Raw genomic sequence first — 24,028 nt, 5'->3', positions numbered from 1 at the left:
ATTCTATCATTTCTAGAGCAGATTCACATATAAATAACATTGATTTCACCAGCGAAAAGTCATTTCTGAAATCCATGTGCTAATTAACAAAGGCACTAATTTGTCAATGAGACGCCATTTCTGAAGTCCACCATGCTCTGCTGTTTGTGCACAGAAGAGAAAGATAGCTGAATACTATCTTTCAACGCTGTCTGAACAACCACCTCTGAAATGTGGCTTTTTGATTAAATGTAGTATGTGTTCTATTAGAACAATTATTCACTCCTAACATCTAGACTACAGCTAACTATCACATAGATAATACCATACTGTCTATGTTGACAGATTGTGAAGCATTGATTATAACATAGAGCTATGTATTTAAAACTATATTTCACATTTGCTGAGTCTCTCTACATGCCTTTCCCCCCATTTAAATGGTGATTGTTATAGTTGTTTCCATTTTCTTCCATATGGGACAGAACTGTAATCAGTGTAAATTAGATCCATAAGCTAAAAACAAAGTTTTATGGTCGTGACAACTATAAACTCTAAGACTAATGATATTCTTGTTGATAATAGTTGAGGCACTAGTGATAGGAGAAATACCTATCTTTGGAATTCCCGTGTTTTCATGATTCCACCTGATCGTGTGCTTAATTTTGTGCAAATTAGACCATTTTCTAATTCCATATTTGTTTGTTTCCTATGGGTAAGGCACAGCCCCTAGTCTATAAATATCATGTGTTAGAGTACCATACCGTACATTTAAACCAGTTATTGCAATTGCTATTAACTCGATTGCTGTCATCCTTATTTCATGAAGAATTCTTTTTGATAAGGCGTTATGAATTGTAAAACTCCTTCAAAGAAAATTTGGCCTTTTACCTTCCTTTATGGGAGAATCTATTAGATCTTTTCTCTGTATCTCATTATTCCTTACAAAGCGTAAAATAGTTAGACAAGAGACATCTGAATATTTGATGTAAAATTTGGCTTTTAAGAAAACCATATTGAGTTAGCAAGACCCAGTCGGCAGGGGGGAACCATATTTGTTTTGTTTTAAAAAAATATTGGCTTTATAGACGTACGTTACCTGTTTTGTCTTCTCTCTTATAGAAATCCATTTCTGGCATTTTCTCCACAGTTATTCCAGGAAACCTGCCTGTTATCATCTGGCGTTTCACTGCATACCTCCGGTAGCACAAAGATATCTTTTTTTAAGTTTTAGTTAGCGATCATAACCACTACATTGTCCTTAAGAAGCAGGTTCAGGATATTAAAGATATTAATTACTTCTTCTCTCAAACCCTGAGACTCCCCACTCTAACTAGCTCAGTCCTGTAACTTCACATTATTTTTCAAATATCTCAGTCCTTGAGTGGGTTTCAGCTTCCTAATTCCTGTGAATACATAAACTACATGCCATTCTAACTAAGCTGTAAGTTTGTGACAACCTGTTTGGGCACATGAGCACCACTGTACAACAAATTCTGAATTATAAACCTACCTGCTATGAAAAAATTAACCTTTAATTTCCACAAATAGGTTACAGTGGTGAAATACAATTGGGAAATAATCTGATTTTTCCACCTCCCTAACTAAGATAAAGATAATCCAAATAGGATCTTTTTATTTTGCATAATATTGGTTTTTAGGAGGTGAAATGTCACTTTAGAATTCTAGTGAGACTTTGTTTTTCTAGGGAAAGTTATATCCATCAGTCTGATAAGAAATGCCTATTTAATACCCATTTCAGCAGGAAAAAAACCTTGAAGGCATCGTATGCACGCACAACTGAGTAAATGATGGTATCAAAATGGCTTAGAAGCAAGAAAACAAAGAATTATGAGTATGACACTTCATAAGATTTTCTTTTATAGTATATAAATCTGAGCACAGGATTTAGTGTGCTTCTTGTTGATTTTTGCTTCTTGTTTGTTTTTTTTGGTTGGTTTGTGGGATGGTGGTTGCTTGGCTGAAAAATAGTGTGTTCATATCCCCAAAGAATTTGGATGTGATACACTACTCCCACTTAACAAAAATCTTTCCAAGTATAGAACTTCACAGTTACAACTCAAAGGACCTAAGAAATCATATACATACAACACCTTAGGTTCACAAATTAGGAGACAGGCCCAGATAAATTAAGCAACAAATGCAGAATCATGCAGCCAGGTTAGTGCCAGAGCTGGACAGGAATCTGCATACCTGACTACAAATTCGGGACCTTTTCACCCTACCATACTCTTCTCTTTGCCTGCAGTTTCATTTGTTTCAATAAAGGGTTAGTGAAAGTGGTGAACGGATATTGGCTTTCTCAGACTTCAACAAGATAGCCTCAAAAGGCAGTTTTCATATGACTAACAGAAGGCTCAAATAAGTGGATAGCTTAGCATCTTATGCAGTCTTTTATGAGAAATTCACAACTAAACAAGATATTAGAGATTTATTCAGAAAAGAAACAGCTTCCTGGTTAGCATGTGGACTCATTATATAGTTTCAGTCTGTGGCACACCAACATTTACACAACACTGTCTAGGAATGAACTTTCCACTTGAAAAAATACATTTTGCAGACTGCTCATGCTCACCTTTTTTAATTGTTAAAAAAAAACTTTTTAAAAACTATATTTATGGAAATAGTTCTAAAATAGATCATATACCTTACTGCCTTCTTAAACAATATCGTGAACATCTTGTGGTCCTTTCTTGGTGACTCAGGTTCACCATCATAAACATAATCATTGATGCCTACAGCTTTGGGAGCTGTTAGTGTGAGCAGGGTTAGGACCTACTCTAAATAACCCTCAAAGGGCCTTCTGTCTGTCTTTCCTCTTGTCTTCAGATTCATCAGCTTTCACTTCTTGTTGCTGTCAGTGTGTTGGTCTAGTTCAGCCCACCCCTAGTCCCTTCTACTTCTCAGCTTTAATGTGCAATGAGGCTTTCAAGTCTTATAGCCAGGCTCGTGGATGAGGGTTGAGTAAATTGATCCTTGATTAGTCTAAGGGAGCTGAGGCTCCCCTGTAGGTAAAACATAAGATAAGTTATAATGCATGACCTTGGTCATCTTTTGTTTCTAAGTTTTATGAGACTGGATTTATTTGAGTGACTTCTGCATAAATCATGTCTTACTGTCCTTAATATCCACAGTGATTATGTCAAATATTGAATAGCTACCTGAACTATCAAATAACCCAAGTATCAATGGAAAATAATTTAGTATATTTTGTTATAGCTACTCATTCATGATTCACTGAACATATATATCTGTCATGTGTATGATTCTCATTTCTTAATCTGTCCTTCTTAAGAGCTTCTTTGTGATCTATTATTAAAATTCTCATGATGATAGACTATCAGCATACATTTAATCAAAGTTGAAGTTAATAAAAGTAAACATATAAGGTATGGTAAAGGATACTTGCTTATGAGTTTCTTACAAAATCAAGTCCTTCTAAATAAGGACCAGAGATAGTCCTTAATTTACATTCTGAAGAACTTTTGAAATTTTTAAATCTCATGATATCCTCAAAATATTTATGGCTCATCAAAGTAGGCACTATTCAACATTAGCTAATTGAAAGGACCTATGAGACTCTCATAAGGCTTTAATAATGGCTAAAGATATGGTGCAGCAGGAGAAAGATGGCTCCTAAGGCCATTTTTAGTCACACAGGGCATGCTTTTTCTTCTAATTGTGAACAGTCGAGATACATGCAAGATAACCTTGGACTCAGGGAAGCCAAGGCACATGTTTACTGAGAATCTTTGATACCCAATGGTCATACAGATGAAATTAGGCTGCATACCATCAGTGCAAGCCATCAATCTGTACATTTTCAATAAACAGTGTAGGCAAGCTAGTACAGAGTGCCCCCAAGGGCTTTAAACAGCACTTTATAAAGCTAGTACATTTCATCCCAATCTTGACCAAGGGGACCAAACTTCTAGGCATCCCTGGAGTTAAACATACAGACTGACTGAAAGCTAACCCTATCCTTTATAATTTATTCTTTATTTTCTAAGTGTATTTTTTTTATCATCTTGGTAAATCTCTTGTTTTTCCTTTAATGGAGTAACTGCCACCATGACAGCTGTCATGGTGACAACAAATCACACTCTTGTTTATTGAGCTCCATTTTTTGCCAAGCTCTGAGCAAAGCACTTTATGTCCATTACCTCATTTATAACTATGATGTCGGTGCTGTTATTCCAATTTTATGGATGAGGAAGGGAAGTGTAGGGTTCTTGCTTTCCTCACATAGCTGTTTGCTTTAACAACGTTTTCTTACTGTCTAAATGCATAACTGATGTGTACCATTTAACAAGCTTGGAATACCAATGAGATCACATTTGTTACTCAGATTAAATAGCCACAGCCCCTGGAAATATGAGAATGTCTGTCTTCCTTCCCTGACCAACCCTATTCCCATGGGAAATTGAAGAACTCTAGGGTTGCACCTTAGGTCTAGAGGAGTACGCCCTGGGAGGAGCAATCAAGATGGCAGAGAAGTAGGACATGAAGCTCACCCTCTCCCACAAACAGAGGAGTATGCCCTGCCTCCTGCACTGAAGAAAGATAATGGAATGCTAGGTGCATTTGTAGGAAGTCCCCATTCTCTCTTGCTCTTCATGTTCTTGCTGTTGTTGCCGGCGTATAGTCTTACATTAAAACCAAGGCACTCAAACCAGGCTTTCTGGTACCCAGGACAATTCCAAGGACAGTAGAGGAGTCACTTTGTGAACTGTGGCATAGGTTGCCTTTGCTTGGCTGGTAGTAATTACCAGCAGCGCCAGGAAAAGAGTAGGGCACCTTTCCACCCAGCATTTCACTCACCTGTGCTTGCTCCATAACACAGGAGGCCCGATTGCCCGGTGTTCCGGCTACCTAGTGACCCTGTTGTTTCATTTTCATCTGCCTGGCCTCTTTCCCAGGCAAGCTCACAGAACCAGAGTGGCTAATTGAGGGAGACCTTAGGATAACCTACAATTGAGGGGTGTGACTGGATGCGGGGGGACTGTACTGTATTCTTTTCCTGCTAGCTCTTATCAGGGCCACAGTAAACCCATGTGACAGGTTTCAGTAACTGTAAACTTTCAAAAGGGATTTCAGTTCCCTTCCTCAGAGAAGGAACTTCCCAGCCCATTCAAGCATGGTGTGTCAGATGTATTTGGGAGAGCAGTGGCAGGACTCCATCAGCCTCTAGAACCCCTAGGTCAGAGGTTCCCAAACTTTCTGAGTTTAAGGTGCCCTTAGTTACTGCAGAGACTTTTTCACAGCAGCCGTAGGCCAAAAGAAATGCCTAATAGTTCCATTTATTAAGTAATTAGGTCCAAACAACTTAATAGGTATTTATATCCTGACAGCTTGGTAGCCATTTGAAAAAATAATACAGACATACCTCCTTTTTTTTTTGCGGTATGCGGGCCTCTCACTGTTGTGGCCTGTCCCGTCGCAGAGCACAGGCTCCAGATGCACAGGCTCAGCGGCCATGGCTCACGGGCCCAGCCGCTCTGCGGCATGTGGAATCTTCCCGGACTGGGGCACGAACCTGCGTCCCCTGCATCGGCAGGCAGACTTTCAACCACTGCGTCACCAGGGAAGCCCGAGGCATACCTCCTTTTACTGCACTTTGCAAATATTGTGTTTTTTTTACAAATTGAAGGTTTGTGACAACCCTGTGTTGTCAGGTAATAGTTAGCATTTTTAGCAATAAAGTATTTTCTAATTAAGGTATGCACATTGCTTTTTAAAGACATAATGCTATTGCATACTTAGTAGTCTATAGTATAGTGTAAACGTAGCTTTTATAAATGCACTAGGAAACCAAAAACACTCATGTGTCTTGCTTTGTTTCGATATTTCTATCTTAAATAGCCATGCAGTTACTTACTAATTGGATGTGTGTACCTGTTGGGCACCGCACTTCTCAAACCTCACTTCTTGTCAAACACAGCTCTTTTTTTTTAAAATCGTAGCCGAAAATCCAGTTTCACAAAGGAAAGGAATGTAGAACTATCTAATAATGAAACTGTGAATTACCTTAAGCTCATAGTTTGTGTGGTGTCCAACAGATGTTAAGTATCAATGCATTTCTCCAGAAATGTAAAATATCCTGCACATTCTTCATGAATTCACTGCAGCACCCTGGAGAGCCAAGGTGCTAGTTCCTTGCCAAGCCAAAAAGCATCTGGCTGTGCCCTCTTCCCACAACAGTAGTTGTCCAGCTACTCTCCCTCTACATAAGTATTACGGCAAATCAATGGTTCTTTCAGAACAACAAAAAACGTGCTCCAAGCGGAGCCCAAACAGAAGTACTGTACAAATTTCAAAAGGTAGTTTCTCTTGCAAAAGGATATTCAAGTGCTGTCTCCCTAGAAACTTTGCAGTGAATGTATTGATTTCATAATCATATATTAAGTTTGCGATGCTGCCTCATAATTAGAGGCATGGTCCATGGCTTCCCAGCTTCTAGTCATTCAGATATCAAGTTTCTCCCATTCTGCCTTTTCCTTTATTCCACGCTTATTGAATCATGTACTGTACCAAGGTCTTTACTAGGTATTATGAAAGACAGATGTTGGATCAAAATATTAATAATACATGGGCCCTGCCCTCAAGTCTTGAGGGGGAACCAGATAGGCATACCAAAAATTTTAATAAAATTACAATATAGTTTAGTTAATTGCTATAATTGAAGTATACGTAAATACTGAGAGTCTATAGCAGCTCTGTCTAACGAAGTGGGGAGTACAATCTGGGGAAGGTTTTTAGAGGATTTTACATCTGTATGGAATAGGAGTTTGCTAGGCAGAGGAAATATTAGGTACAGAATTATGGAGGCATAAAAGAACCTATATGAAGGATGGTAAGATTTGGTTTGACTGAGGAATAAGGTACATGATGGGTGTAGTGGCCAAAGAGATCACCCATATTTCACATCTGTCCCTTTCTTTCCCTTCCTATTGCCACCATTCTAATGCATGATCTCATTATTTCTTAACCTGGTCTGTTGTAAGTAGCCTTTTTCCTGCCTTTATTCCTCCATTTTCTCTTCATCCTACCCCCAAATCTGTTGTACTTATACATTTTTCTAGGTTATTCTCCACGAAGTATCGGTTTAAACTCTTGAATGCTGTCGAATAGTTTAAATATCTTAGCCTAACATTAAATGCCTCCATGACATGGCTATCAGGCCCCTTTCCAGTTTCATCTCCCTCTCTTCCTCTTTTGAATCGTGTACTCTGGCCCTACTGACCAGCTCATATTCCTCATTTATGGCCATAGGTTTATTCAATTTCAGGCCCTCACTCACTATTTTGTCTTCCTAGGATGTCTTTCCTCACCATCTTTGCATGCCCCAATCCTGCCAATTTTTAAAAGGCCAGCGCAAATATACTTTTTACTTGCCCTTCTCCAGGTCCCTCTCCCATCCCGAAACACACCTACCCAGTAGAAGTACGCCTGCCTGCTGACCTCAAAGAGCATCTACCTTGTTCATCTTGTGTTAGAGCTGTTTTTGTATCTCTTTTATCTTCATTATCTCTTGCACTGAAGAACCCTGAGGTCAAAGGCAGTCTCCTACTCATCTTTGTGACTTGTCATGATCTCATTGTACATAGTCTGTGTTCAGTAAATATGTCCTAAAGAAGGAATTTTGTTCACTTAAAAGAAAAATGTAAACATTTGCAACTTTAAATAATGACTATTTCAATGAATCCAGACCCAAGATTAGAGAACTGATTAGATAAGTGGAGTAGAGATTTTCCATGTGGGCTGTTAATTTTCAGGCCTTACCATCTGCTGTTTTTCAGCAAATGTATGGACATGATTTTGCCTAGATAAAGATTTTTGGCATTAAAATGTCAGTTTTAGTATGCTGCAATGCATTAAAAATATATAACATGACTACATATTTCGGTTTAAGGCAGTAATTTAGAGAGTTACTTGAGAACCTATCTTATTTCATTTATCTTTATTCTTTTGAAGAGAAAGCATGGGCGAGAGCTATTTATTTTGAAATTATGAAAAAGTAGTTACGTTTTTTGAATTAATATACTTATTTTGTGGTCGTTTATGTGTTTACCAGACTTAGAGTTTAAATATAGTAAGGGTGTTTCCTAACTGAATCTAAAGAAAACAGCTTAGGTTTTTCTTTATGTCCTTTAATGAGAAAAGAACATGTTTGATTAATACCTTAGTGTTGTGTTCTCAAAGTAAATTTACAGTCTGTATACTTGCCACATCATGTAATCTCTGATGAAGGCATACACATGATTCTGGACAGCTGTGGGGTAACTCACACCTTTTTTTTTTTTTTTTTTTTTTTGCGGTACACGGGCCTCTCACTGTTGTGGCCTCTCCCATTGCGGAGCACAGGCTCTGGACGCGCAGGCTCAGCGGCCATGGCTCACGGGCCCAGCCACTCCGCGACATGTGGGATCTTCCCGGACCGGGGCACGAACCCGCGTCCCCTGCATCGGCAGGCGGACTCTCAACCACTGCGCCACCAGGGAAGCCCAACTCACACATTTTGATGAGAAGGAGGTAGAGGGAAGTAATCAACTTTAGTTTCAAACATTAAGTCCAAACACAAGCCCTAGCATTGTGGAAACTGCCCAGTGTTTTAGGAAGAAATAGTCTGATCTTATCCTATAGGTCCAAGCTGCCACCTTTCTCTTTATTTTGTTTCCACATAGAAAGAATCCCAATTCTGGTATCACCCATGAGATTTCCAAATTACCTTGATGAGGAACAGCAAATACTCTGCCACAACTTCCTATTCCCTAATATATGGCAGACGGAACTAATCTGTAACAGTATCTTTCCTACTGGTCAGACTCTTACTCTAGGTGGTATCTTCTAAGTGAGCACATTTGGCAGGTGAGATAAAATCTGCTTGCCAGCTTATTCCATCTAGAGTTCTCTGTATTATATCATGTTGCCTCCCAGTACAAGAAAATACACAGAAGGTGTTTGTGGAATGCTCTTGGTAATTTGATTAGGCTGGAATAAGAAGGGCTGTGTCTTGCTATATTACCTTATAGTTGCTTAACCTTCTGAATTAGCCTGCTTTCTGGTTTCAAGAGTTAGCTGCTTTCCTTCACCCCTTTATGGAGATAGTGTATATAACATTTTCTCTTAGGAGAATTTAGGTTTCTTTTTTCCTCTTAAAAGCTTAAAATACATTATTAGTGATTGGCTTATTTTCAAGAAAACTGTCCCAAAAGCCAAAGATGCGTTAGACTTTATTGACATATCTGTTGTGTTTAGAAACAAGGAAGCCAATAGCCCTGATCAGTGTTTTACTTGTCAGACCACACTGAGTGTAGAATACAATATTTCATGAGGTAAAGACGGTACGGAGACTCCTATCTATTTTATATGACCAACAGATGAAGGAACTAGACATGTTTATCCTAGAAAAGAGAAGCCTCAAGAGAAATCAGTTACTGTCTTCATGAATTAGTTGGCCTATTATATGGAAGAGAATTGTTTGTCATGGCATAAATAAAACCAATGGCTAGGAAGTTGTTAATTCAGTGAAATGTTCCTTGAAAAGGGGCTCCATAGTCAAATATGACACATGCCTGTGTCATGTTCATTTTCCGGAGATTTAAAATATATATTAAATGCATATTAAGGGTCCTGAAAAGTCATGCAGTAAAAGATCTTTTTTAAATTTGTTAATCCCAGCATTCCATAAACACCTTCCTCAGAACTAGTTTTCTAAGGAGCTCCCATTTGAATAGTGGTTTCAAACTGTGGGAGTGGGACCAGCAGCACCAGTGTTACCTGGGATCTTACTAGAAATGCAGCTTCTTGGCCCTACCCGAGACCTATGAAATCAGAGGCTCTGGGAGGTCGGCCCAGCAATATGTGTGATAAGTCCAGCATGGGATTCTGATGCTGCTAAACTGTGAAAAGCACTGATAGAAAATTCTACTATTACTCTCCCACTCAATAGCATCCTTTTATTTTTTAAGATTTCTTCTAATGATATTTTATGACTGTGTGATTAATTTTTATTGATGGTTACCCTTCTGAAGTACAGAAGGAAGGAAACACTTATGGAAGGCCTACTGTAGTTTTCAGTGTAGCCATCTAATTGGTATCAATTTGGATACTTTAAAGAATCCTAAGTAATGAATCCATATCTTCTATGAAGTGAAATACACATTTCTAAAACGAGGTAAACCTTAAATTCATTGCTATTGTGGCCATTTTTAAAAGAGCATTTACCGGTTTTCATTTTACTTCAAAATGTTTTTTGCAAAATGTAGACTTTTTTTTTTTTAAATACATCTTGAAGGATCTGTAATGCGCCTTCTCTCATGTCAGAGGTCTTTAAGATTAGGGAATTTTGTAATTTCTTTGCATTAGCAAAGATTAAATTCTGGTAGCATTCTGTTTATCTCTCCAAATAAGCAGGACAGTTTTAGAAAAATGTAATTGAAGTATAGTTTAAAATGAATCTGTACGTAAAAAAAATTAATTCCCCATGAGTATGCATATAACCATTGCCTTATTTTACTGGGTATCATAAATGTGCATTTTGAATGTTTATATGAAATGCCCCTGTAAGTCATGCAGAACAATTTTCTTTTTCTGAAGGACATTGAAGTGGGGTTAAATATATTAAAGTGTCAAAATATATTTAAGTGCATTTAGAACAAAATTATTACTAATATCCCTTGGAATGAATTATGGCCAGATTTGTCTTAATTTCTTGATATTATTTTGTCAACTCTTCCTTTCATACAAGTAAGTGTTCTCTGGGTTTCTATTAGGTCAATTGGAATTTTATTTTTTTTTTAGTTAGGGGGACAAAGACTGATAGTCCACAGACTGGATTTTGATCTCATTGCTGCTGTCCAACAGCAGAACGCCTGGGGGCATCCTCTTACAGTAATGAGCACAAGTACTGGTATCATTATTGCTATATTTAAACACCCATGGTTGGCAGAAATGTGCTAAAGTCTGGATATAACATCGTTAATCATGTCGTTGTCCCTGCCCAGGGCAACTGCTACTGAAAGGACACACTCACATGACGAGGAAGACAGCAGATTGGTGGTTGAGAGCTGAATGTCACTTTGCTGACCTAGAGAAAGAGGTTTAGGGTGTTGGCTATGTTTTCTAAAGAGTATCCAGCAGATTTCATCTTGTTTATTAACTTTCCATATTTTTTTAAATTACAGTTTTATACTTATTATTATATCTCTTTTTAGTTTTCCTCACAGGAGAAAAAGCCAATTCAGTATTAAAACGCTACCCAAGAGCTAATGGACTTTTTGAAGAGATAAGGCAGGGCAATATTGAACGTGAATGCAAAGAAGAAGTCTGCACATTTGAAGAAGCAAGAGAAGCTTTTGAAAATAATGAAAAAACTGTAAGTATATCGGCAATCTTTTTTAAATGTTCACAGATTTGCCTACCTTTGTGATGTGTATTTGAAACCTGCATTCCCAAATTGTGTGCATTGCTATCATTTAAAAACTACCCTCCCAAAGAACTAACTCTGAACGGGGCCTCTAACTAAGCCACCCGACTCTGCGGGTCGGAGATCTAGTTTCACTTCCCTGTGTGCTGGTCTGTCTTTGAGGGCTCCATTGCCATAGGACCCTGCTGAGTTGAGATCGATCATCTGAGCAAGGGGGAAGCATGATTTACACAAGGCTTTGTTCGGGAAAGTTATAGATACCATTATGACCATACCGTGCTTCATGTGGGAGAGACCATACCGTGCTTCATGTGGGAGAAAGTGCAGAGGAAGCTGACGGATAGTGATGCTGTTTTAAAATGTTTTACTCCTTACGTAGGTTTATTCCTAGGTATTTTATTCTTTCTGTTGCAATGGTAAATGGGAGTGTTTCCTTAATTTCTCTTTCAGATTGTTCATCATTAGTGTATAGGAATGCAAGAGATTTCTGTGCATTAATTTTGTATCCTGCTACTTTACCACATTCATTGATTAGCTCTAGTAGTTTTCTGGTAGCCTCTTTAGGATTCTCTATGTATAGTATCATGTCATCTGCAAACAGTGACACCTTTACTACTTCTTTTCCGACTTGGATTTCTTTTATTTCTTTTTCTTTTCTGATTGCTGTGGCTAAAACTTACAAAACTATGTTGAATAAAAGACCTGTATGCAGAAAACTATAAGACACTAATGACAGAAATTAAAAATGATACAAACAGATGGAGAGACATACCATGTTCTTGGATTGGAAAAATCAACATTGTGAAATTGACTCTACTACCCAAAGCAATCTACAGATTCAGTGCAATCCCTATCAAACTACCAATGGCATTTTTCACAGAACTAGAACAAAAAAACTCACAATTTGTATGGAAACACAAAAGACCCCGAACAGCCAAAGCAATCTTGAGAAAGAAAAATGGAGATGGAGGAATCAGGCTCCTGGACTTCACACTATACTACGAAGCTACAGTAATCATGACAGTATGGTACTGGCACAAAAACAGAAAGATAGATCAATGGAACAGGATAGAAAGCCCAGAGATAAACCCACGCACCTATGGTCAACTAATCTATGATGAAGGAGGCAAGGATATACAATGGAGAAAAGACAGTCTCTTCAACAAGTGGTGCTGGGAAAACTGGACAGCTACAGGTAGAAGAATGAAACTGGAACACTCCCTAACTCGATACACGAAAATAAACTCTAAATGGATTAAAGACCTAAATGTAAGGCCAGACACCATAAAACTCTTAGAGGAAAACATAGGCAGAACACTCTATGACATAAATCACAGCAAGATCCTTTTTGACTCACCTCCTAGAGAAATGGAAATAAAAACAAAAATAAATAAATGGGACCTAATGAAACTTAAAAGCTTTTGCACAGCAAAGGAAACCATAAACGACGAAAAGACAGCCCTCAGAATGGGAGAAAATATTTGCAAACGAAGCAACTGACAGAGGATTAATGTCCAAAATTTACAAGCAGCTCATGCAGCTCAGTATCAAAAAAACAAACAGCCCAATCCAAAAACGGGCAGAAGACCTAAACAGACATTTCTCCAAAGAAGATATACAGTATGCCAGCAAACACATGAAAGGATGCTCAACATCACTAATCATTAGAGAAATGCAAATCAAAACTACAATGAGGTATCATCTCACACCAGTCAGAATGGCCATCATCAAAAAATCTAGAAACAATAAATGCTGGAGAGGGTGTGTAGAAAAGGGAACCCTCTTGCCCTGTTGGTGGGAGTGTAAATTGATACAGCCACTATGGAGAACAGTATGGAGGTTCCTTAAAAACTAAAAATAGAACTACCCTACGACCCAGCCATCCCACTACTGGGCATATACCCTGAGAAAACCATAACTCAAAAAGAGTCATGTACCACAATGTTCATTGCAGCTCTATTTACAATAGCCAGGACATGGAAGCAACCTAAGTGTCCATCGACAGGTGAATGGATAAAGAAGATGTGGCACATATATATTACTCAGCCATAAAAAGAAACAAAATTGAGTTATTTGTAGTGAGTTGGATGGACCTAGAGTCTGTCGTACAGAGTGAAGTAAGTCAGAAAGAGAAAAACAAATACCGTATGCTAACACATATATATGGAATCTAAAAAAAAATGGTTCTGAAGAACCTAGGAGCAGGACAGGAATAAAGACGGAGATGCAGAGAATGGACTTAAGGACTCAGGGAGGGGAAAGGGTAAGCTGGGACAAAGAGAGTGGCACTGACATATATACACTACCAAATGTAAAATAGCTAGCTAGTGGGAAGCAGCCACATAGCACAGGGGGATCAGCTCAGTGCTTTGTGACCACCTAGAGGGGTGGGAGGGAGGCACAAGAGGGAGGAGATATGGGGATAGATATGTGTATACCTATAGCTGATTCACTTTGTTATAAAGCAGAAACTAACACACCATTGTAAAGCAAGTATACTTCAATAAAGATGTTATAAAAAATAATAAAACATTTTAGTTCTACAAAAGAAGAGACATATCAGAACTCCCCTACCCACTCTGACAAGATACCTCTTCATCTCTCCTTACTCTAGACCAATTGCTGTGCAAGGAGAACAGGGATGAGAAAGCACAAGGCAGTGGTATACTTTCTCTGGAACTGCTTTATGGTAGGAAATGACATTACCAGTGGTTGCCATTATATAAAGATCCATTCCTGTACGCTAACCATGAAAATAACACTACATGCGAAACAAGTGATGTCAGATGTGATAAAGGGACATCAAATAATCTCAGGAGCAGTGGATGCAGAAGTTTTAAAGAAAGAGGATTTGTTCTCTTGTTAGGTAGAGAAGGATCCAGGGCGTAAGAGGAAGGAGTTCAAGGAGAGATTATCAGAGAGGCAGCATTGCTAGATTCCAGGGTGCACAGCAAAGGTAAAATCAGTTTATAAAGTGATAAGTTGTGAGCATCATGGCTTTTAAATCTTAAGTCCCACAGTTAAAAACAGGGGAAAGAATATATCACCCATGATGCCATTATGCAGTCACAAAGCACTGTTGGCTTTTTAATTTCTTTCCAGCTTTTTCTTCTGTATCTGCTTACTTCTTGCAGGGTTTTTTTTACACATTTTTTCTTCTTCTTAATATATGTTCATTGTAGAGAAATTGAAAATGTAGTAAAACATAAAATGAATAAAATCACTTGAATTCTTAGCACCATCAGTTTTATACTTTTGGTATTTATCATTCTAGCCTATTTTTAGTATAAATTTTTAATAAGAACAATAGGATTATAGTATAAATGGTGCTTTGTAGCATGCAGATTTTAATTAAAAACTAGCTCATGTACTTAAATGGAACTTAGTTTTTGATATTGTGATTTTCCAAAAAAAAAAATTTTAGATATTCTACTGTGGTTTTCATAAAGCTAATGGCTTTTCATCCTGCTTTATCATTCTCCTTTAAAGGAATGGTAAGAACTTTAGTGGGAAGATACTTTGAGACTGTGTAAATATTCTGTTCTCCACCAAACTTCTACCTACTAGTTTTTGTGGGGTTTTTTTAGTGTGTAATCTTTTTATTGCATATAGAATTTTGAGCCTGAATTTCCCTTCTGAATCCAGAACATTATTGAAAACAAGCATATTTAAATGTCATTAGGCTTTTCTCCAGGTACTAGTATTTTTACAGTCATCAAACAGCATTCTTAGTACTACATGAAGTATATAATACTTTGAGATTGAACTATGGAATATGTCAGGACTTAAATAAACTTTGTAAATATACACTGGCTGTGGATCGTGCACATTAGTCAGACATGATTTCTGCCCACCTTACATGGCATTTTGCTCTCACATACATTTCCCCTCTCAGCTAAGTTTAAGTTCAGATTATCATAGCAATATGTATAACGGGTTTATTAAAAGTCCTAAGATTTGTGAGATACAAGTAGAAATCAACTTTATTTTTCCTTTTCAGTAGAATTTCTCCTTCCACTCGTTCCTAGAGTTGATCTTGAGTGCAATCAGTCCACAGCTTTTTTATGTGTTGTTTCCCTTATTTTGTATTTTCAAATGAGTTCCAACCTTACCCTCTAGTTTTAATGTCTGCTGTTGATAGTTCTTGACTGAATCAATTAAATTCTAGTTTAATATAACGCTAAATGGTGGATTTCTGACTCAGTCATTCTGTGTACGTTTGTTAGTTGGCATTCCACTATGGGCAGGAACTTTCCCTTTATCTATCTTTCATAGATCATTTTATTCAGTGAGTTATAATTCATTGCTGTCAGTGTTTTTTGTTTTTTGTTTTTTTTTCCGGTACGCGGGCCTCTCACTGTTGTGGCCTTTCCCGTTGCGGAGCACAGGCTCCGGACGCGCAGGCTCAGCGGCCATGGCTCACGGGCCCAGCCGCTCCGCGGCATGTGGGATCTTCCCGGACCGGGGCACGAACCCGTGTCCCTTGCATCGGCAGGCAGACTGTCAACCACTGCGCCACCAGGAAAGCCCAACTGTCAGTGTTTTGATCAAAATGTCTCAAATTTGGTTAATGGAAGTTTCTTCAAACTGGCTTCTCTGTCTCTTTGACATGTCCCTATCAGTTTTTCTAGCACTTTTTAACTTTTTGGCCCAACAAGGTGTCCAGGATAATCTTGTACTTTCTCTGCCCCAGTCTTGGAATTGGCTGTTTCTCTGAGGAGCCTTTCTTACTTACAGTTAGGAATAATATTTAGAAACCAAGATCTGGGAGCTAGAGTGTTCTCATTGCTATCAGAGTATCATTGCTTCTGGGCCTTCCAGCAACAGAGCTAGGAAAATAATTACACACATGTATGCACATAAATGTGTGTATGTGCATGTGTGTGGTGTATGGACTTGCATATTCATCCTGCTGATCTCCGATTCCAATACCCCTCAGGGTTCTTCTTTGTTTTCCCCATTCTGTATTTGTAGGTGCGATGTAGATATTCTTTGTAGATATTCTTCCCTGACTTTCAGTAACATCAATATATTAACTCATTTGCCCAGTTCTACAACACACATACAGTGGTTTCAGAATTTTAATACCCATATCGTAATAGGGAGGGAGAAAACATTTATATTCATATTCATCCATCCATCTATCCATTCTGGAAGTCACTCCATATGTATTCACAGAGATTATCCTATTTTTAAAAATCTGTATAGTACTTCCTAGTAAGGATGTGTCACAGTTTATTCAACCAGTCTACTGTATTTAGGCATTAAGTAGTTTCCAGTATTTTTGCAATTACAGATAATGCAATTACAGATAATATCTGTATTTTGCAAATACAGATAATAGTAAATAATTTTGCATTATTGGAAGTATATCTTCAGGGTAAATTCTTAGAAGTGGATTGCTCATCAAGGATTGATGCATATGTACTTTTGTTAGATATTGCCAGAGTACCCTCTGTAAAGCTTGTACTATTTTACATTCCCACCAGATATTTGAGAGTGCCTATTTCCTCACAGTCTGACCAGCAGAGTGTATTTTAAAAGCGTTGACATTCTTTTCAATCTTTTGGGTGTGACGTGGTATCTTGGTGTTGTTTCAATTTACATTGCTCTTATGAGTGAAGTTGTGTATTTTGCCATGTGTTTATGGGCCATTTTTATATCTGTCTTGTGAATTGTCTTTGCCTTTTGCCCATTTTTGTATCAGATTTATGGTCTTTTTTTCCCTGAATTTTTAATAAGTATATTAGAGATACTATAGCTTTTATTGGTGATATATTTCAAATATTTGCTTACAGTTGTCATTTATATTTTGACTTTGCTTATGGATTTTTTATCATGCAGTTTTTTTTTTCATTTTCATTGTAGCCATAAATTAAATATTTTATTAAATCCAGATTTTTAATCATAGTAGAAAACCATCCTCTTATGCCCTGGTTATAGAGGAATTCACCCAATCTCTTCTAACATATTTGAGTTTTTACATTTAGATCTCTGATTCACTTACAGTTTATTCTTGGGTGTGGTGTGAGTTATGGATCTGATTTTTTTCACATAGCTATCCAGTTGTCCAAACACAATTTATTATGAAATCCTTCTTTGCCCCAGTGATTTAATTACCCTTTATCATATACCTAATTTCAGTATGTGCCTAGTCAATTTCAGGATTTTATATTCTAGTCCATTGGTCCATCCTTCTGCTCAAATGCCAGTGCCACACTGTTTTATTTATAGAAGATTTTTAGTATACTTAGTATAAATTAGAACTAGTTCTCCTTATAAGCTCTTCTTTTTCAGTGTTTTGTGAGCTATTCTTACATGCCTATTTTTCCATATAAATTTTAGTATTAATTTTTCTAGCACAGAAAAAACCCATTTGTCAGTATTTTTATTGGGATTTCTTTCAGTTTGTAAATTAATTTAGGGAGAACTAACATCTTTAAGATATTAAATCACCCTCTACAAGAAGAGATTTCTTTCTATTTGTTGAAATCAGTATTTCTCTCTTTCAGGAATGTTTTATTGTTTTCATCATATAAGTTTTGCACAGTTCTTAGGTTGGTTCCTAACTATTTCTTTGTTGCTACTGTACATGGGTTCTTTTCCATGATATATTCTAATTGGTTATTATTTGTGAATGTGTAAGCTATTGATTTTTTTAAACCTTATTGAGTTATAATTGACATACAATTAACCACACATATATAAAGTATACAACTTGGTAAGTTTTAACATATGCATACACCTATGAAACCATTACCACAGTCAAGATAGTGAACAGATTCATCATTCCCAAAAGGTCCTTCTTGCCCCATTGTAATTCCTCCTTCCCACCTCTCCCCATGATCAAGAGCACCCCAAGGCAATGATTCATCTGACTTCTGTCACTGTAGATTAGTTTATATTTTCTAGAGTTTTCTGTAAGTGAAATCATACATTATACACTGTTTTGTCTGACTTCTTTTACTCTGCATGATTATGTTCAGATGTCCATAGTGCACATATCAATAGTTATTCATTTTTATTGCTGAGTAGTATATCATTATATGTATATGGACATTTGGGTTGTTTCCTGTGTGGGGTTATTACAAATGAAGCTGCTATTAACACTCATGTACTAGGTTATTGATTTTTTAAAATTAATAAACCATATATTTATTTTGACTTGAGTTCTTGAGAAATCCTGTGGTCCAAGTTATACTTACAAGGATGCATTAGATTTTTTAAAACTTTTGAGATAATTATAGGTTCTCAGAAAACTGCAAAGATAATACAAAGAGGTTCCATGTAGCCTCTACCCAGTTTCCCTCAGTCATTACATCTTACATAATTGTAGTACAGTATCAAAACCAGGAAACTGACATTGGTACAATCCGTGTGTATAGTTCTGTGCCATTTTATCACTTGTGTAGACTCCTGTAACCACCACTACAGTTAAGATGCAGAATTCTTTCATTTGTACAAAATCTCCCTTAATAGTCGCACCCCCCCCACACCACCACCATCCCTAACCTGTGGTAATCATTAATCTGTTCCCCACCTCTGTAATTCTGTCATTGCAAGAATGTTATATAAATGGAATCATATATATGGAACCTTTTAATATTGCCTGTTTACACTCAACATAATGCTCTTGAGTTCACCCAAGTTGTGTGTATATCAATAGTTCATTCTTTTTTATTGCTGAGTAGTATTCCATGGTATGGATGTATCACAGTTTGTTGAACCATTCACTCGTTGAGGGACATCTGGGTTGTTTCCAGTTTGGGGCTATTTTAAATAAAGCTGCTGTGAATATTTGTGTACAGGTTTTTGTGTGAACATAAGTTTTTATTTCTCTGGGGTATAATTGTTGTATGCTAAGTATATGTATAGTTCTTTAGGATACTGACAGACTAAGTTGTCATTGTATAAATTACTGTTTTAAATTCCCACCAGCAGTGTTTGAGTGATCCAGTTTCTCTTCATACTTGCCAGCACTTGGTGCTGTTACTGTGTTTCCTTTTGTAGTCATTCTGATAGACGTGTAGTGATACCACATTGTGGTTTTAATTTCCATTTCCTTAATGGCCAGTAATGTCGAACATCTTTTCATATGCTTATTTTCCATTTATATATCCTCTTCTGTGAAATCTCCTTTCCTTTTTTTTTTTTTTTTTTTCTTTTTGCGTTACACGGGCCTCTCACTGTTGAGGCCTCTCCCATTGCGGAGCACAGGCTCCGGACGCGCAGGCTCACGGGCCCAGCCGCTCCGCAGCACGTGGGATCTTCCCGGACCGGGGCACGAACCCGTGTCCCCTGCATCGTCAGGCGGACTCTCAACCACTGCGCCACCAGGGAAGTTTCCTTTCCTGTCTTTTGGTTATTTTCTAATTGGATTGTTTGTTTTCTTGTATTTTTGAGTTTTGAGAGTTTTCTGTATATTCTAGATACAAATCCATTGTCAGGTATGTGTTTTGTAGGCTATTGATTTTTATGTGTTAATCGTATACCTTACTACCTTACTGACCTCTTTTATTGCTTTCAAGGTGAAGGATGATGTTTTTATTGCTTCCCTCTCTGGCCCTTATGCGTGTCAGTGCTTCTCTGTATCCTTTCCTGCCCTCAGAGACAGGATGCTGCATTTCAGCAATCTTCGAAACAAATAGAAGAAGAAACTCTTTCAGCAATTGCTCAAGCAATTCTCCGCCCTCTCCAGCATCACCTCTTCCTCTCTATAGAATCATTCTCATTAGCCTACACACCTCTTAGGAAAAAAAACTCTCTTCACCCTACATCTCCCTTCAGCAATCAGCTCATTTCTTGAAACTCTGCTCTGTCTGTACTCACTCCCCTGGTGAGCTTTCCTAGTTTGTGGCTTGAAATGCTAATAACTCCCAAATTTATATCCTGCAGGGTTACCTTGAACTGCAGACCTGGGTGACTAACTGCCTACTCAACATCTCCTCTTGGAATTGGATACATTTCTACGTAGACAAATTTGTGTCCCTTCCCTCCAAATCTGCTTGTGCCACAGCCTTTCTGATCTCAGTATGCAGTAGTAACGCATCCATCCATCTCTTTGCTAAGCCCCAAACCTTGTTGCCATCCCTGACTCTTCTCCCTTTTTCATATCCCCACTCCATCTGCCAACAGTGTTGGTTCTTACATGAAAGTATATTCAGAATAGAGCCACCTCTCAGCCTCTCTACTTGTTACCACTTTACATCCAAGCCACCATCACTCTGTCATTCGTATGATTTCTTGGCCCCCTCCTCATAGAAAGAGCAGGCCAGAATGATCCTTTAAAGTGTCTTCTCTGTAACGGCTTCCTGTCTTCCTCAGTACACATCCAAGTGCTCAAAATCACCCACAGGCACTAAACGATCAGTCCTCATCCCTCTCCCCTCCACACCTCCACTATGGCTGCAGGTACTTCTTTATCTCATCTCCTATGACACATCACCCCTTAATCACTTTTCTGTGGATTCCTTGTGGCTCCTTACACACACATAGCACGTGTCCTGTCTCAGGGCTTTGGCACTTGCTCTTTCCTATTCCACATGGATGTTTCTGAGCTCCCTCATCATTCCCCGTCAAGTTCACTTTCTCAGTGAGGAAGTATCCTACTTTAAATTGCAACCTCTTGCCCCTTCTGGGAATTATTTTTCTTCTCAGCACTTACCACCATTTGACATCTATATGTTGTATTTGTTTATCGGTGCTCTCCCCCCAGAACTGTTAGCTCTGTGACAGCAGTGTTTCTCTTCTGTTTTGTTCATAGCTGTGGTCTTTAGCATCTGAGACAGTGCTGGCACATAATGGGAATTAAATAAATATTTGATGAAGGAATGAACGAATGGATTGGTATATTATGAAGTACATTTAATTCATAGGAAGTAGTGATCTGAAACTTGTTCACAAGTTAGCTGATAGATGTGGACTTAATTTAAAACGTATTTTTTATTATGTTGGTGTTAGGTTCCTTTCCTTCTTTCTGGTTTACGGCCTGTCATCTGAGTTTGCTTATGCCATTGAAACCATACCATTTACAAAAAGGTGTAATCAGGGGATTTTGGTCTAGTAAGTGTAATAGAAATGGGATTCTGATCCTTCATCTATTTCAGAATATTGTTTGTTATTTGTTAAGAAGGATCTGCTCTGTGTTAAGAAGCATTTGAATAACATAGTATCATCTTTGAAGTTCACTTGATTAATCCAGGCAGTGAAGAAAATTATTGACTTTTGGCATTTGCTTTCTAGTCTTAGAGTACATACTAACTATCTTTTTGTTTACTAAAATTTATCACTCAGGACAGTTTTACTCATACTTAATTTTCATCATCCCCACATTTGAACTGTGTGAAGTTAGAAGTATGCTTTCAGTAAAAATTCTTTTTTGGTAATTTCTTACCTAATTTGGAACATAAGTCTAATTATAAGATACAATAGAAGAAAATGTGTTATACCTCATGGTCCTCCTCTTCACCAATGTAGAAATTTGGTCAGATTTATTCGGATGTTATCTGCTGAGTGCCTACTGTATAACAGACACAGGACATACAACAGTGAATAAGCTGACCCTCCCTCCTGACATTTGAGATCTGGGAGAAACAGCCTGTATACTCACATAAGCAGTACTTAACAGAATGCCCTGCACAAATCCTCTGCTTGGAAGATCACATGGACCTGATTTGGTGTCTCAGCTCTGCCACCTACTGACTGTATTGCTTTGTGCAAACATTTCACCTTTCTAGGCCTCAATTTCTGTACCTTTAAAAAAGGAGAAATTACACCCTCAGCATTAGGTTTGGAGCTGTGCGCTTAGCTTAGTGCCTGGCACAGAGAACGCCTTTGATAAATATATTTTATTCTAATTTTTAGGTGCTGAATTATAATCACTTTATTTCAGAATCATTATTCGATCTCTACCATTGTTTTCTCTCTTTTCCTCTCTACAGGTCCCCCAGGGTACTTTGCATTTTGGAAGTTTTAATCTTGAACTAACATGAACAAAATAGTAGTAATTCTTTAAAACAACCATTTCAGAACTTTTCTTGACAAATTATTTCTAGTTTATTTGTGCTTGACTTTCCAAAATGGCTGTCCTCAAACTTGAGAGTGCATTAAGAATCGGCTTGGTTGCTTCTCGAAACTGCACAGTCCCCCTCAATGCCCAGATCTGGGTCTCTCATACTATACCACAGCAAAATAAATCAGGACTCTTTGGGGGAAATGGCTGATTCGAGGGCTGGAGCAGGGAGAATACAAGATGAGCTGAAGGGTACTGTAGTAACAGAAAGTAAGGAAGTACTCAAAGAGCAAATGAGAGTATGTCCAAGAGGCACAGGAGCCAATCTGAAGGAGTTCTCAGAGGCCAAAGGCAGAACAATTTGAATAACAAAATAAGTGATGTAGTACTGGATTATAACCTAAAGCATATAATAAATGCTTGAGTCCATAATGATATAAATAAATGAATAAATAGGTGAGAAGAGACAAATCTACAGTACACAAGAATTCCAAACTGTGTATGTAAATACCCCCCTCTCCAGGAGGCAAGAGCTTAATTCTCTGCCTCTCTTGAGGGTTGCTTGGTCTTAATGATCTGCTTCCAAAGATTAGAGTATGGAAAGTGGAGGGAAATACCTTACTTCTCCACTTACTTTGCCAGTGGAGAAAGCTGGCAAACCACTACCTTGACAGGGTGATCAAAGTTAGCATAACCAGCGATAAGTCATGTATAGCATGTTATGAGAAGGGACTTCGCCTCTGTGATATTTTCCCCCCAAAGCAATAACCCCAATGGAATTATGAGAAAATTACCAAAGACATCCAAATTGAGATATATTCTACAAAATACCTGACCCCTCATAACTGTCAAGGTCATGAAAAAGAAGAAAAGACTGAGAAACTGTCATAGAACAGATGAGACTAAAGATATATGACGATTAAGTGCAATGTGGATTGGATTCTGGAACAAAAAGGTCATTAGTGGGAAAACCAGTGAAATCCAAATCCATTGTTAATAGTAATGGACCAATATTAGTTAATTAATTATAACAAATGTGCCATCCTAATGTAAGATGCTAACATGAGGGGATACTGGGTGAGGGGTACAGAGGGATGCTCTGTACTATCTTTGCGATTTTGCTGTAAATCTAAAATTATTCCAAAATTAGAAAAAAATTTATTTTAAGAATGCATAGTCCAGGGTCCACAGGTCTCCATAGGGCCAGGGAATCTGCTTTAATGAGCAGTCCTGGGGATTCTAATGTAGGTGATCAGCAGATTACATTTTGTTAGATTGTAAAGCAAATGGTTTAACTAAAACTGCTTAGTTGGAATACTCAAAAAGCTTTGCAGCGGGTAGTATTTGTGGGGGCGCGGACGATTGTCCTGTCTGGGGCTGTCCCATGCCCTGTGCACTCCATGCTCCACTCCTCCCCCAAGCTGTGTCTGCAATTTAGAAACTGGGTCCAAGGATTTTAGTCTAAGTCCAGCTATTCCTTTTTGGATAATACCTCTCATTCCAAAGTGTTGCCTTAAATTTGTCTTGTGTGGGAATTATTAAAAGAGAAATTGAAGAAACAGATATGCAGTGCTCCTTCATACTAGGATATG

The 24,028-nt window shown here is 37.9% G+C and overlaps 1 protein-coding gene across 6 annotated transcripts in view; it reads left to right on the top strand.

Annotated features, from left to right (window-relative positions):
• PRRG1 (proline rich and Gla domain 1) overlaps positions 1–24,028 on the top strand; it is a 266,644-nt gene that overhangs the window by 208,334 nt on the left and 34,282 nt on the right. For all 6 annotated transcript variants that reach the window (XM_029241025.1, XM_029241021.1, XM_029241024.1 and 3 more), the window contains one exon: positions 11,214–11,374. In XM_029241025.1, coding sequence (XP_029096858.1) covers positions 11,214–11,374 — 161 coding nt within the window. The remainder of the gene's footprint in view (positions 1–11,213; positions 11,375–24,028) is intronic.

Source organism: Monodon monoceros, unplaced genomic scaffold (genome assembly GCF_005190385.1).
Source record: "Monodon monoceros isolate NGI ecotype Baffin Bay Population unplaced genomic scaffold, NGI_Narwhal_1 Super_Scaffold_22, whole genome shotgun sequence".
Lineage (NCBI taxonomy): Eukaryota > Metazoa > Chordata > Mammalia > Artiodactyla > Monodontidae > Monodon > Monodon monoceros.
This window is presented reverse-complemented; position numbering and strand designations above follow the sequence as displayed.